Here is a 16,292-nt window from a genome sequence, read left to right as displayed (position 1 = left end):
CCTGGCAAAAAGCATTGTGGTCTTGAATACAATTCTAGTTTCTTTAGAAGCTTCACATATGGCCTTAAAGTTACAGTAAAATACACTGCCTAGGTATAATATACAGGTATGATAACAGTTCATGTGAATGGTAAATCAGTTAAGCAAAGTAAAGGTAAGAATTTAGTATTTCTGAGAATGTTTAAGGACATAGAGAAGTGGATATGAAGGCACCCCCCCCCATACTGTCTTAAGAAGTTGATATGTTCATTGTTTTTTTATCTCTATGAAAAATCTCTGAAGCTTCTAATGAGACTGCTGACTTTTGTCTTGCTCAGTGTGTATTTTATGTCCATGAATCAATGGTAATGGTCTCCTTAGGTAAGTGCGTACAAATTTCTCTTCAAGATGATCAACAGGTGTTGTTTATTAAGACTTGTTGTCTTAATCAATTGTATGTCTTCATTGATATGGTGTTGTATTTTGGCCTATTTGATTATTTATTTATTTACTTTTTATGCAAAAATAGTCTTGGCCAAATACAGTTTTCTTGTTCAGGAAATGTAAAATTAGCAGCATGAAAAATGTTAATTATGTGGTTTAATTATATGCTGGAAATAGCGTTGGGTATCGACTGGGTTTTATTCGATACCGGTGCAATTACGATCCTTTTAAAACGGTACCGGTGCCTACACTGTGCCTGAATATATACTTCTATAAAAATAAATAAAACTAAAAAAGATTTAAAAAACATTAAAAAGATTTAAAACAAATCCATAGCATTCACACACTCCTTGGATACTCTCATTTCCCAAACTTCCCTTACTCTAAGACTAATAAATGTATTTCATGATCTGGGTCATTATTTAATACAAAACCGCACATAATGTTTCTACTATCTTGGTCATTCTCTCTGATATTTAGTTAAAATGAGTGCTGTCTGTCGCTGTCTTTAATCAGTTCTGGGAATGAATGTATGCTCATTCTTTATGAAGTAGCAACAATGTCATTTGTAAAGTAGCCTACAGTCTTAGGCACATTTAGTATTTTCATCCCAAAAAGGGGGTTTACTTTAGGCCAGGTATTTATATCTTTTGCTGTAGTGTGTCAGTAGGAAATATCAGTTTACATTTCCAAACATTCATTTTGCTATTAATTTTAATAATAATAATAATAATAATAATAATAATAATAATAATAATAATAAGTGAGATTGTTGAATGCAGATGCAGTCTGACAACAGACTGCCTAAGACTAAGACTTTTGCTCAGTAGTGTATGCATAAAGTACGCATAATTAGATTAAGCATATTTAAATAAGTATAATTAAAGTATACGTTCATATGTGTTAAGGGCTCGATTGTCGCTGCAGGAAACAACGGTGGTGTGATCAACGGTGAACGAAGCGGAAACTTTACAGTAGATGAGAAACAGATTGATACAGATATTCTAACAATCTAACGATAAACACACACCTCGTGTCCTCTGTTTGTGTCTGAGTCTGCTCGCGCTGCTTCGTCTGTGGATTAAAGAGCGTGCTGAAAGACGGAGAGAAGACCGATCTGCCGCCATTTTCATGTGATATTTAAGTGGACTGACTTTGAGGCAATCGCAAATTTGTGTAGTTTATGAAGCCCTGCTAAAAAGCCTAGCGACGCCCATGCTTCGTGTGTAAAGGTTTCGGAGAACCAAGACAAATAGACGAAATCTGCGTGCTGATTCGGTTCGGTGCATAATGGTTCTATAGGTACTGGTGCACTAACACTAGCTGGAAAGGTCTTTTTATGCTTGTTTTTAATCCAGTTAAAATATTTTTGCATGTTGAGCCTCGAGAGCTTTAAAGTAAGGCTGTCTTGAAGTTGTGTTGAGGCTTTTCCCTGGAGGCATAATGTTATTTTTTTCATTTTTTCATCAGTCACTGATATTTGATTCGTATTCATCCTATTAGTGGGAAGAAATGCAGATGCATGAGAGGTGTTTTGTGAAATCAAATCCCTGCAAGGTTTACCCACTTTTTTTTTTTTTTTTTACTGGAGGGGACAGAACTGCCACGCTGCCTGCAGCAAATCCATAACTCTATCTGCTTTAACTGTAACTGCTAATCTTTATTCAAAACATGACTGGGAGGGTGAAGCCCATTTCCCAGCATATAGCATTTCACGGCTCACAAAAAAAAAAATTCTTGGGTTTCTAGTGAGTATCAAAAGCTGTTTAACTGGGTCAAGGAATCACCGGGCAAGCGCCATCCACTGTGTAGTCATAAGAAGCCTTGGAGATGAGAGCAAAACCACCATGATTGCAATCTTAAGAGTTAATTATTGGGAGTATCCCATGAAATTTGCACTTCTTAAGTCTACTGACAAACTAAACATAATTTAACAATGGTGATATAGATATTTGCTTTGAACAAATATAACCTTGGAGTGAATATTGCCGATCTTGGAAGTTGTATTGTGCATTACAATAGATCAGATAATAATCTAGAGCCTCTTCACCTCCGGAGAGATTGTCCGTTGTTTCTGTTTGGCCTTGAAACCATGAAAATGTTATTTATCCTCCCAGGGGAGCAAGACAGGTAGTCATAGTGGCAGTATGATGTGTCTGGAGGAAAAACATTTTTTATTTTATTTTATTTGCATAGATCATTGAGAGATCATTAATTTGAGTTGCAATTACAAATTTCAACTTAAAATGTTATATTTATTTGACATATTATTTATAAGTATTATAAGTAGTAGTATAAGTATTTTCTTGACTAAACCTTTAAAGGCAAAAAAACTTCCAAACAACAACAAAATACTCTTCTTATATGTTCCACAGAAGAAAGAAATTCATACAGGTTTGAATGATGTGAAAGCTGTCAAATATTGCCAGAATGCCCCTACATATTTTCCCTGCCACAGAATTGGGATCAGGTATTTATGGCCCTAGTCAGTTTCAGGGGTCGGCATCTATCTGGCCTGGCTGTCCGGTCCTTTATGAGGTTGAAGGCCAGGTTACAGCAGAGAAGGTGGCCAAGTAGCCATATATAAGCTTGCACATAAAAGCTTTAGCAATGACCTGCTTAAAATTATTGCTATTTATTTGTCTATATTTGAGGCAAAAAACCTTTTGACCTTTTGTTTTCTTTTTTTATTGAAAGTCTGATTAGACCTTTACATTAGGTCAGGTGGAGTGCTTACTCTGTTGTTGCAAAAGTTGTTGCCCCTGCAGCTTCAGCAAGAAGACCCTTCGTATTCTTACATGGGGCACTAGCCCAGGAATGTGGCGCCGGCCTGCTTATGTCAGACAGCCGTTTGTTTTGGAATCTGAGAGCGTATTAATCTGTGCTGGGCCAGTGCACTTGCTTTCCTGCCCAACCTGCTTTCACAAGCGCTTTTAACTATGACTATGAGTGGTGGACGAATGACTGCCAGTGTAGACCAAAGACACTCGACCTGCTGAGAACTTCAGTTCCCCTGTTTACATTCACCTCTCTGGATCCCAAATTTGTCTGAGATACATGGGCTCTTTTTCAGCTTTCTCAGCAGCAAATGTCTCCGCTTTCTGTTTATTTTTTAAAAAATGCATGAAGACAGGCCTTGAAATATTGTATGAAGGACTAGAATCTTCACCATAGAGTCTTTCTGTGTGTGAATGAAGAGCCTGGATTTAATCCATGGAGAGGTTCTTTGTGAGCTTTGTTTTTGATTAATACAGTCACCTCTGGTGCACAGTGCTGTGGAGGCTTATATGTTGGAGGTCTATGGTTGATTTTTCATTGTGTGCAATTAAGACTTAGAGTTAGAGCTCAATGAGCACTTCCCTAAAACTTCTAGACGTTTATGTAGCTCCTATCCCTTAATCAGTCAAAGTCAGCTTCAAAGCATTTCTGTACCCTCCCCACGGAGAAAAAGGAAAGGCCTCATGCATCTCGCAGGACTGATGAGGAGATTCTGGTTTTTAGATCAGTCTCCTTGCACCCCGTGAATGAGGTCACCTCACAAACGTTCATCCTGAACATGTTCCAGACTTGCTTGGGTTTGGCCTTGACTTTGATTGGGGTTCACTTCATGGAGAAGCTCTCCTCTGCTCGTTTTCCTGTTAATTAGTTTTTGATTATGAACCTTAGAAAGCCAATAAAACTAGGGATGTACCGATACCACTTTTTCCAGTACTTGTCCGATACTGATACTTTTATTTTTGGTACTTGCCGATAGCGAGTACCCACACCGATATTTTTATTGCATTTGTAATTTTCTTTTTAATATTGGGTACAGAAACCAAAAGGGTATGTATAATGTTAGCTGGTTGACTTAATTTATTAGATAGTCAAACCAAAATTTATTCAGACACCTTCAACATTTCACATTATAATAGTTTATTTTCTATAATTTAGAAGATGGTAATAAAATATGACATGAACTCATAGTAAACTGTGTCAGAACAAAATAATCTTGATAATGTTAGATAACTTTAATAGAAAGCTATGTAATGGATCACCATCAACCAACTATTCTTAAAACAGCTGTTACTATGACAGTATTTACACAACTATCAATACTTATTCATGTAACCCTTAGCCTTATGACTGCCTGTTTAGTCTCCTGGGAATGCTGTCATCCAGGTTCATGCAAACCTGAACTCATACTTTGTATGAATCATTTTTGGTCACACATTTCAGTAATCAGTTTTACTGGTGGTCCACAGGGTTTCCGCAGGGTCATAAAAAGTCATAAAAAATAATAAATTTAACAATAAGAATTTAAGGCCATAAAAAGTAATAAAAACGTCTGGATTTTCCATACAAGGTCATAAAAAAACATTTAGCCACATCTTAAATTGATATGCTAGTCCATTAATTTGTTCTTCCATCAAAATGCGCTCGCAGCGGCAATGGAATTCATTTGTTTCACCTGTTGTAGTTCTGTCTGAGGAATCTGGGTGGTATTACACTGGTATCACAGCATTCCAGAACTACAAGGTCCATGCGGCAGCATACAGACTTGTCAGAAGGACTTTCACAGAAACCTGCGCGAACTCCGAACATACTGTGTCATACTGAGTCACTGCTTAGATTAATTAAAATCATCCTGGCTCTCACAATGGGAAAATGTACCTTTAACGATCTATGGCTCGAAGACGGTGCATTTAGTAGCTGGCTCAAGCCCGTCGCTAACAATCGGTATGAGAGAGTCGCGTATCACGGACAGTCCCTCCGGCACATGAACGAACAAATACTAATCGCAGTTTTGAACAAACAAAAGGATGTGAAAGAGCCCAATTCAGTACCACGGTGTTCAGGAGTTCAGGGCTCACGCTGAGAAAGGCGTCTCAAAACGCTTGTACACCGAATTTGCTTCTTTTTGCTTTTGTGCCGGCAAATACATACAAAATATGGCAAAATACCCGCCTTGGAAAGCATGCTCGAAAAAACGTATTTATTTGTCAGTTATTTTTCAGTTATTTCTTAAGTGAAAGTAAACAGTTGAGGAAAAAGATGCGTTCATTGTGTCTTATAGTGACCGCGTTTAATTTAGCTACTGGCTGCTCTGTTAATCCAAGAAAATGAAAGAATAATCACTCACTGCTCTTGACTTCATTACTTTGTAGTTTTAACAAGAATTTTAGCAGAGTCAAACCAAAAATTATCCAGACTCCAGATATAATTTTTGATATACATATTTTATTAGTAGGTACAGGACACTAATAAATTTATTTAAGTGAGTTTAAGCAAACTGTGACATATTATACCCAAAGAATCTTCATACAGTGAACTACTAGTGAAATAGATATAAATATTTTATCTATCTATATATAAAATTGGGAACAAAAATTATTCAGCACCTTATAAAGCACCATGCATTGCTTATGTGTTTTTTTTTCTGAATTGCTAATGCAAGCTTTTCACACCACAGTCTGAAAAAAATGAAGCATTGCTTGGTAATTGGTCAACAAAGTATTGATAGTTGTGTAAAAATTGAAAAATTGTCATAATAACAGTTGTCTGTAGTTTTGGTTGATTATGTACATTTCTATCAAAGTTATGACATTATCAAGACGAATTTGTTCTGACAGAGTTTAACTCTAATGTTGCGTTGTTTTTTTTTTTTTTATCTGAAACGTGCTGCGATTTATATTCCAAAGCCACTCATATAATGCAGAAACACTCAAGCAATCAAAACACGTGCAATGCGTGCATGTATTTGTACTGATTCAGAACGAGAGGGAAAGTAGTAACGTAGGTTGAAAATAAATTATGTTTATAGTGAATGCCCCTATAAACTGTCTTTTTTTACCATTTAGTTTTAATCCAAATGCGTTTGCTAAGTGAGTGAACATCAAAGATCACACACAACAGAAGTGCGCAAGTGTGCTTGTTCTCCCTTTCTTTCTCTCGGTCTCTCTCTCTCTCTCTCTTTCTACCGTTAAGTAAATTGTGCATTGTTTTACTTGTTTTTGACACATCCGACCGTACTACAAACTTTCCAGTGATGAAATGCATATTCACTCGACAAGCTTGCGCATCTCCGTCACTGTGCGCTCAATCCACTCAGCATGCTTTATCAGCTCATGCACGTCAGCTATACAGGTGTTAATACTGATTGTTTAACATTATATTCATTGCAAAGATATCCTACATAGACAACCTTAAACTCTAATTACTCCATTCTGCTGTCTGTTGTTCTGTTGTCAGTTTTTCTTTGTCTGAATATGGCACTAATCACATGCTGTGTGGTATCTGCGTTAGGTATCGGGGTATTTAAACGAGTATGAGTATGAGTACAGGAGCTCAGTATCGGGGCCCAATACCAATATCTCAATATCGGTCGGTATCAGTGCATCCCTAAATAAAACCCCTGGCCTAGTCGAACAGAGATATAATACCCCTTTTGCTTTTAAATTCTTCTTCCACAGTGCAGCATTTCTTGAGTAAATCACTGCTTTAAAAGCCCATTTAAGTGTGTAATTAACCATATGTGTAACTTCCAGGTCTGTCTTTCTGTTGAAACTGCTTCAGATATCTCTAATGTGGGCATGATTTGGAGTAATGACTGTTTAAAATTCACAAAATATATTAAAATAGAAAACCTTTATTTTGACTTGTAATAATATTTCACAATATTAGTTATTTCCTGTTTTTGATCAAATAAATGCAGCATTGGTGAGAATGAAAAGGCATCTGAAAGGCAGCGTATGCTTAAAGCAGAGTAATGTAAATGGAACCATAAAAAGTGTTATTCAGTTGATATATCTCTCAAGTTTTTGAGCAGTCAATATAAACATCTCTAATCTCCATTACAGACATTGCTTCTTGAGTTTGAGCTGTGGTGTGAGTGCTGTTCCTAATCAGTTGTGATTAATCCTCAAACTCCCTGATAAACGCACTTTGACACTTACTGGACCTGGGTGCTGCACTAAACTTCAGTATTGATTGGTATTGATTTTTGTATTGAGAAACTTACAGGCTTCATCACATTTGAGGGTTTAAATGTAACAAAGTAGAGTCCAAAAGACTGTAAGCCAGTGTTCTGACGAAGTGTCTGTCTGCGTGGTATAGAAATACATGCACACACAACCCTGACCCTCTTTTTGAGATTCATGCATTAGCCTCAGTTCTTAAGAATAGCAAATTCTGTTAACATGCATGGGGGGACAGATGGACCAAATAAAGCTCTGCCACGTTTGTCCTTCTCTCCATTTCTCCTCCCTGCTTTAACAATGACATGGCTTAAAGCATATGTCAGATAGTGGGAGCCTGTCTTGCCTCTCAGAGGTTGCTAAGCATAGATGTGCAGTTTGACAGGCTTTTAGTGATGTAACCTGAAGGCAGCAGATTGTCCATAGCAGTGGTAATCTCTCGCTCCCCTAGGGTCCACATCCCCTTCCTCCATCATTTATTTTTTTATTTTTTTATCTTCACTGTCCTCTTGCTCATCTCTCCCTGGTTTCTCTGTCTCTGTCTTTCACACATATGCTTGCTATGGAAACAGAGCAGCCTCCTGCTGGTTGCCTGTTCATTAGAAACTCACAAAAGTAAATGCTGTGACTGTTTGATAACGGAGGGCACAAACTGCTGGCTCCGTCATTACTGCCTGACTAGGCCACTCTCCAGTGCTCGTTACTGCCCCTCAGTCACTGTCCACCCTGATTAACTGATTTGCAATCGGGACATGACGCCATTTCCCCTGGCAGGATGAAGTCACAGACAACAAATGTGTGTCAGGTAGGGATGTACAAAAATATATATTAGGGACTAAAGGCTAGTCGACTAATCAGTCTTAAGGACATCCTGTGTAACAAGGCTAGTTCAAGTCACTTCAATCTTGCATTCAAAAAGCCTTTTTTAATTCAAATATAGTAGTCATGCTAGGATGTTAAAAAAATAACAATGTAAGTATAAGATATATATAATAAATACATAAGATGTATAATAAATGAGGAAATCAATAACTTTTATAGCTTCAAGGATTCATCTATATTTAATTTAGAATTTAGTCTTTGTTTACTTTGTTCAATTTCTGTAGATTTCCTGCTTGCTGAAGGGCACAGGTAAAAATAACATTATAATGTATTTATGCAAAGATTGTTTTAAGTTCACTTAAATTACAAGTTATTTTTTTATAGTCTAATAAATGTTACAATTGATAGCTCTCACTTATAGTGTTGAATGGCTAGTCTATGGTTAAATAAAGCAATTTCATAGAGACATCAATTCTATTTGTATCTGTGATACTCGCCTTCAGTCATAAAAATATGCAATTAAATAAATATTTAAAAAAATATACTCTCTTTGTTGTTTCTACATCAGTTTGAAGATTGAATGTGAAATTATATATATTGCAAGCATATTAAAAAAAACGTATGTTAGATGTGATTAATTGTGATTAATTTCAGGATTTTTTATTTATAATGGCTATTTAATTGCTCATTCGAATTCTGCTGAAGGCATTCAGAATTTGTGTGAGAAGGGGTTTATCAAGCTAGGTGGTGCATTAGAAAAGGGTCTCATCTCCTGTTTCAAAAATGCATCACAAAGTGCTTGAAAAAGCTGTAAACTAATTCCACATTGCACAAGGTGCAATCAAGCTTACGCCTGTTTAACACCAATGTTTAATTTTTTTTCAAGTTTGTAGGTGTCAAGGTACAGAAACCAAATAATTATATGTAAAATAGCACTGGATAGTCTTCAATGTAAAAATGAAAAATACAATCAAACCTACATTTATTCAGACACCTTCAACATTTATCACATTATTACAGTTTTGCTATATATATCAAAAATTATATCTGGTGTCTGAATAATTTTTGGGTTGACTGTTAAAACTACAAAGTAATTCAGTCAAGAGCAGTGAGTGATTTTCATTTTCATTTTCATTTTCTTGGATTAACATTACAGCAGCCAGTAGTTAAATTAGGCACGGTCCCTTTAAGAGACGATCAATGCATCCAATATAATACACATTCCATTTTTTCCCATAACTGTTTACTTTCACTTAAGAAATAACTGACAGTTTTTTTTCAAGCATAATTTCCAAGGTGGATATTTTGACATATTTTGTATTTATTTGTCGGCACAAGAGCAAAAATAAGCAAATTCGATGTTCAAGTGTTTTGAGACGCCTTTCTCTTTGCAGAAGAGAGCTCGGTTCAGTGTTGCTGTCCGTGACACGCGGCTCTCTCTCTCTCTCGTGCGCACCGAACACAGCGTGCGCAGCTACTCCGTTCAGCTTTTCCGCATCTTGTGTTTGGATGCTTTAATGTTTAAATTGACAAGCAGTAAGGCTTAAAAACATGTGAAAAAGTTAAGCTTTCGTGACGATGCGCAGTGGCCAGTCAACTGTCCTGAGCATCTTTTTAGGCTGGCCTCAGCCAGTCGGTTATATAAAATATCAAGGTGAAAGTCATCATAGCTTGCTTAGTATAGACCCAGCTCCCAACCCAACTTTGAGAATAGATTAACGGCGATATTTTTTTTTTTTTTATCACTCGATAAGAGTCTCGCGTTAACGCAGCACGTTAACGCCGATAACGGCCCACCAATAATATATACACACACAAACACAGGCACAAATACATTTTACATATATGTATGTGTTAAGAATTTATAAAATATTATCTATCTTACACACGTTTGCAAGACAAAAATAATGAAAAGACAAATTTATTGTATTTCTCGTGATTTACTTTGTGGTTTTTTAAGGTTGGCCTAGTTGGTTTCTAGGTGGTTTACTCATCCAAATAAAAACAGTCCCTTCCCAAGTTTCTGATATTGTTGTCCCTAAATATGAATAGGGTCACTTCTTCAGTGCAAGTAAAAAAAACTTTTTTACCTCATTTATGGTCCACTATCAGTTAAATCGCTTGCAAAAAATAACAGCAAACTTCTAAACAAACCACATAGTTGCTGCTATCATTCATGTGCTTGGAACAAATGGTGTGGAATGAGTTGCTTGCCAAAGTCTAATAGCCCTAACTTGAAGTGCTTGACTAAGCAATCATCAATAATTGTTGGCTGCACATTTTAATTTTCCATGCTGGTCACAGACTATAAATACACAATTCAAGCACAAAATAATCTCATTAATCTGGTGCAATTTGTTTAATTTTTTTTTTTTTTAAAGCTAAATACTAATTGTTCAAGAGCACTCAAGTATAATGCATTCCATCAAAAGGTTTTGAAAGCATCTTAAGAGCTCTGTGGGCTGTTTATTGTCCATAGCCAGACATAAAGACACATTAGACACCTCACTGCAGAACTTTGACTAGAATCCCATTGACAAAGAGAATTGACTCAATATATTGAGCATAGCTGATGCGCCTGTGTGTGTGGCCCAGGTAATTGTGTTCTTTGTACTTTGCATTTCAATCAGTGGAGAAAGAATTTGACCAAATCAACAGCCATGTCGTGTGGGCCAGCCAAGTGAATTGTCTACAGAGAGAAAAGCAATGCTGGGTTAGAAAGGTTAAGATAAAGTTGCTTTGAACAAATTCCTTCGGTGATCAGGACTTTGGCTTGAATGCTTTTCTGTGGGAAGTCACTGCTGCTTTTGAATGAGCTGGTTATTGTTCTGTTTTATGATTGTGTTCATTCAGCACCCTCTGTACAGCTCTACCTCTCTGTGAGATATGGCAAAGTCTCTTTTTAAAGATGTTACTAGGTCTCATGAACAGGAATACACATCACTAAGTTTTAGATACATAAACAACAAACTTCCCCAAAAATGTTTTTGGTAGGAAAAAAATTTTCTCAGTCTGTCTTTCTTTTATTTCTGCCCCCTACCCATGAAGAAAAATCAATTCATGTTAATTGACTCTGACTATATCAGCTGAGAATAGAGACTGCTCTTAAAACAAAGATATCACTATGTGTGCCACAGACTGTCTGTGTTTCATTCCCAGGCCCTCTAGTGTGATTTATGGTGACTGCATTATGGGCCCTTTTCTAGGCCGCATCAGTATGGAGAGACGGTCACAAGCAGGGTTGGACTGATGCTCAATGATGGTTGCCATGGGGCTGGTAAACCACTCCACAAAGACCAAATAACACAAAGCAACATGATTAGCACTACCACAAAAACCTCTACAGATAGTTAATGTACAGTGGTCATCCAGATTATGTAATCACTTGATAGTGTACTCCCATCTATGCTGTAGGAGCAGTATGATTCAAACATGGCACAGATATTTAAATTTAGTGTGTTGTTTGAGCTTCGAAGCGTCATAAGACCTTAGTTCATCTTCAGAACACAAATTAGATATTTTTGATGAAATCTGAGAGCTCTCTGTTCCTCCCATAGACAGCAACACAACTTCCTAGGTCCAGAAAAGTAGTAATGACATTGGTAAAACCATGTCCATGTGACATCAGTGGCTTAAATTAAATGTTGCGAAGCTACGAGAATACCAGAGGAAAAAAAAAAAAAAACTTTATTCAACAATTCTCCCTAGAGTTACCATCTTCCACCAACAACGCCGATTACGTTGAACATGTTCTTGGATACTTTCCAAAATGGCGGGAGATGTAACTCGGTGGAGAATTTTTTTTTGAATAATTGTTATTTTAGTTTTCTTTGTGCACAAAAAGTATTCTCGTAGCTTCACAAAATTTAAGTTGAGCCACTTGTGTCACATGGACTGTTTTACCGATGTCCGTACTATGTTTCTGGACCAGGGAACGTTACAGTTGGATTGCTATCTATAGGAGGGACAGAGAGCCATTCGATTTCATTAAAAATGTCTTAATTTGTGTTCTGAAGATGAACAAAGATCTTTTGGTTTTGGAACAACATGAGGGTGAGTAATTAATGACATAATTTACATTTTTGGATGAACTATCACTTTAATGAAATACTGTTGCCATGAATTAGGCAAATGAGTGATATTTATTAATGTGGAACAATGCATAATAAAGCTAATTGCCATAGAAAGTGGGAGTGTTTGCTCTGGAAGGAATGATGATGTCATTTAAATAAAATGCAGTGCCCATTTGCTCCTTTGGAGGCGGTGCACTTGGGCTGCTGAGAATGAACCTGTTGTTGGAAAGTTTCTGCAGTGCTTTAAAATGTCATATTGTGCCTCTACAGAAACAGCTGAATCTGCAGTTCATTCTGAATACTCGGTTGTGGAGCAAATTTTACTTGTAGCTGCTGGGCTTGTGTCTGCGCGGAGTCTTTGATGAGAAGGTTAGGCTATGTATAAAACGTGTGTTGAGGCAGAAAATATTGACTTTCAGATTTCAGCAGTAAAAGCAGGGCAGACAGTGAATACTCATTCATCATGTGGCAAGATGGGCAGTTTACTAGTTTCAAACACATTACTGAAAAAAAAAATCGATTTCTTAGCCTCTGGTCCTTTGAGTCGAGGGGTTTGAATAATAAGAGACAGACAGTGAAAGCCAAAAAACCCACTCCTTTCCATCTTAATCTCCATTTTTATGACTTCTTGTTAACTTTTACTTCTGCAGATAGCAGTCTCTGCGGACAGATCCACCTCATTGACCGATGACTTATACCTGGAGGAGGCGGGGTCAGGAGGTTACCCTGAAGATGACGATGACTTCACTTCTGGATCAGGATCGGGTAAGAAGTGCCTCATCGATTCTAGGTGCACAATCTGATCCCTTCATGTTGGATATTGCAGTTTAAGCACATCATGTGTTTGTCTTTCAGGAGCTGGAGAAATTATTGAGGAATCGGTCACAGTAAAATCATTGTTCATTGTGCCTAAAGCAGAGCCCACACAGGACTCCACCAAAGACTTCACACCGAAAGTGGAGACATTTACATCACGCGATGTCCCCAAAGACACAACGATACAAGTTAGGACAGAGGTGGGTATCAGCTGTAAGGTCAGTCACAGTGGTATTAACATCCATCTCAAGTGGTAGTGACGGGCGTAAAAGGTCCTTTATTTGAGATGTATCTGATCAGCGAAACCGATCTTCAAACCTGGAATAAATGGGTTCTCTTGGCCACAAGTGGATCTATGATTGTAAATAACATTAATGTACAGTCATGCAGCCAGAAAAGAGCCCACTGCTGTCATAAAGTCATCCATCAGTCCTTACATAGTGCAACACATCTTCTGCTCTCTCTTTAGTCTCCAGTTCCTGCCACAGAAGACTCGCGTAGAAACCCAGTCACAAGCACCACGAGCCTCCCTCGATCACCCCTTGAGGTCCAGTCGGAAAATCTCTTCCAGAGGACAGAGGTTTTGGCAGGTTTGTAAAAAATTATTTATAAATGAACACTGTTAAGAGGAGATGCCAAGATGTACATATGATTGATCAAAAATACAGTAAAAAATTATAATATTGTAAACTATATTACAATTAAAAAATATATTTTCTATTTTAATAAATTGTAAGTTTTTTGTGATGGAAAAAATGAATTTTTGGCAGCCATATTAATAATAATAATTAATAATAATAATAATAGTAATCATAATATTACTGACCTAAAAACTTTTAAAAGGTAGAGTAAATAAATGTTTTAATCATAATTTTGCTACTATATTAGAAGGAAATTCTAAGACATTCTTGCTTATAGTTCATGGTGCCGCTGTGTGCTCTTTCTTAAACTTGAACTGCAGCCCTCACTGGGAGTTTAAGAGTTCACTGCACATTTCAAGCAGAACGCCCTCTTTATCTTTTGTCTTAGAAGAGATACACAAAGCGTAAAGAGCATGTTACCATACAACTCCCTCAAAATAACAGATCAATTCCTCTGTTTGCAAAGGTCGAATTCTTAAATTAAGCACACTTCGCTTTAATATCCTGTCGAATAAAGACAGAACCACAATGAGATGAAATAATGTCTTCCTGTTTTGGGTCGACACACTTCCTCTCGCTCAATCTCGTGACCCTCCAGCGGTGTTGAGGGGTTCCTTATTTAATTATTTGATTACTGGACATAATCTGGATCTGCTTTGTATGTACCATAGACACCCAGATAGCACTTTAGTCATGTAGTCAGACAGGAATGAGATTTCTCATATTCTGGAAGAAAGCAGCTACTCAACTATGTCTGTTTATTGTAACTGAAGTAAACTGACTCGTTTGGCCTTCCTAAATCCTCTGTTCCAGCTGTCATTGCGGGTGGAGTTATCGGCTTCCTCTTTGCCATCTTCCTCATCCTCCTTTTGGTGTACCGCATGAGAAAGAAGGACGAAGGCAGCTATGACCTCGGGGAGAGGAAGCCGTCTGGAGCAGCCTATCACAAAGCTCCCACCAAGGAGTTTTACGCATAGACTCACTCATGTACAACCGAGCTTCACCAACAAGAGTGATGGTCAAATATCAGTGACTACGACAAACTCCTTCTGCATAAAAAAAAAAAAGAATAAATCATATGACATGATTGAGGAAAAAAATAAATAACATAAAGGAAAGCTTTTGCATAGAATATTGTAATTAAGACATTTTCTTTCCTTTTTTATGAAAAAAAAGCAAGCATTGCTTATTTTATGGCAAATCTCTCTGTATTTAAACATTACTTTCTGTGTATTTGAAAAGGTTGAAAAGAATAAAAAAAAAGAAACATAATCTGTAAAGGTGAGGATATCCGCTTCCGTCTTCTGTCAAAGGAGCTGTTTTTAGTCGCTGACTACTTTTTAACTGTAGCGGTATGTATTTGTAAAGAACATTTTAAAGTGGAGTAATTGAATATAATGGTTCTGTATCAGTCCTGACTTCATTTCTCATATTTTTTTTGTTTTGTTTTGTTCTAGCATGTCTGACATTGATCATAAGTGTTTAATTAATTTATCATTTTCTCTGATGTTGAAAAATGCCTTTCTGTAGTTTTCAGAACTGTCTAATAACTCTTAATGCGTCAGTGTAAATGTTCATTTTATTATTTCACAACAAGCAATTCAGATGTTTTGTTATTGTTGCTAAGAACCCTTGTCTTGCAAAATGATTTGATTTGAGTTTCATCGCTACTTGAGTGTTTGTAGGTTAAGAGAAAACGACCAGTGCCATTTGAACCTTCGCATTCATCCGTTCTCGTCATGGTGGATCTGAAGCTTCTCATGGTTGAAAAGAGGCTGATTTATCGAACTGATGAGCCCAGAGCGTGTCCTCTGTGATGAGAGCTTGAGGTAGCTCATACTGGGGATCTGACATGGCCTGCCCACCTCCAGACATGCATTTCCTTTGATCAGAGTGCTGTTCTCATGTTTCAGTGATGAAAAGCTTACATTTATTCTCACATCACACTGCAGTGATCTGTTGGATATGAGTACAGCTGATTTTTTTTTTCATACTGTTCCAAGCTTTGCTTTCTTACTGGGCCCAAACAAACAAGCAACTTGGACTCACTGCTGGGGAAACATTGAAATCACTTTCCACTAGTTTGGAATAGTTTCAATTAGCTAAAAGTTTGAGTGCTGTTAATGGATCTCTCCAGTGCTCATCAAAAACCATTATGGAGGCCAGTAATGTCCCCTTCTGATCAGTATGATTAAACTCCCACGCTTTAGATCTGTATAAAGGTTGTGATGTTGCTTTGACATGTTTGAATCCCCGTGTATCTTTCCATCCTCGCCCTTTTGATGTACCCAACTGTGACCTACACCCCAAAGTGACTGTACTGACCGACCTAATCTAAGCTGGAGCTAAACAAAGCAAGGTACTGAGAAAACATAGGCTAATCCAAAGACTCATTTGTTTTTCACATTGCTGTGTATTCCTTTGGCCACATTTGAGTTTTTTTTTTTATTATTATTTTTTTTTTTTCAATGTTAGCTGTAAGTTTTTGTTTTTGTTTTTGAGTAGACATCTGACCATTGCATCCAATTACTTATTCATGTATGCGAAAAATCTATATAGAA

General features: G+C 37.1%; 1 protein-coding gene across 1 annotated transcript in view; it reads left to right on the top strand.

Moving 5' to 3' along the window:
• Positions 1-16,292, top strand: part of LOC113062299 (syndecan-2-like) — a 30,305-nt gene that overhangs the window by 13,769 nt on the left and 244 nt on the right. Inside the window, exons 2-5 of the mRNA XM_026232048.1 lie at positions 12,925-13,039; positions 13,130-13,290; positions 13,560-13,680; positions 14,545-16,292. The exon at positions 14,545-16,292 is cut by the window's right edge and continues 244 nt beyond it. Of these exons, the coding sequence (XP_026087833.1) occupies positions 12,925-13,039; positions 13,130-13,290; positions 13,560-13,680; positions 14,545-14,708 (561 nt within the window). The 3' untranslated portion in view covers positions 14,709-16,292. The remainder of the gene's footprint in view (positions 1-12,924; positions 13,040-13,129; positions 13,291-13,559; positions 13,681-14,544) is intronic.

The sequence above is a fragment of the Carassius auratus genome, chromosome 44, assembly GCF_003368295.1.
Source record: "Carassius auratus strain Wakin chromosome 44, ASM336829v1, whole genome shotgun sequence".
Lineage (NCBI taxonomy): Eukaryota > Metazoa > Chordata > Actinopteri > Cypriniformes > Cyprinidae > Carassius > Carassius auratus.
This window is presented reverse-complemented; position numbering and strand designations above follow the sequence as displayed.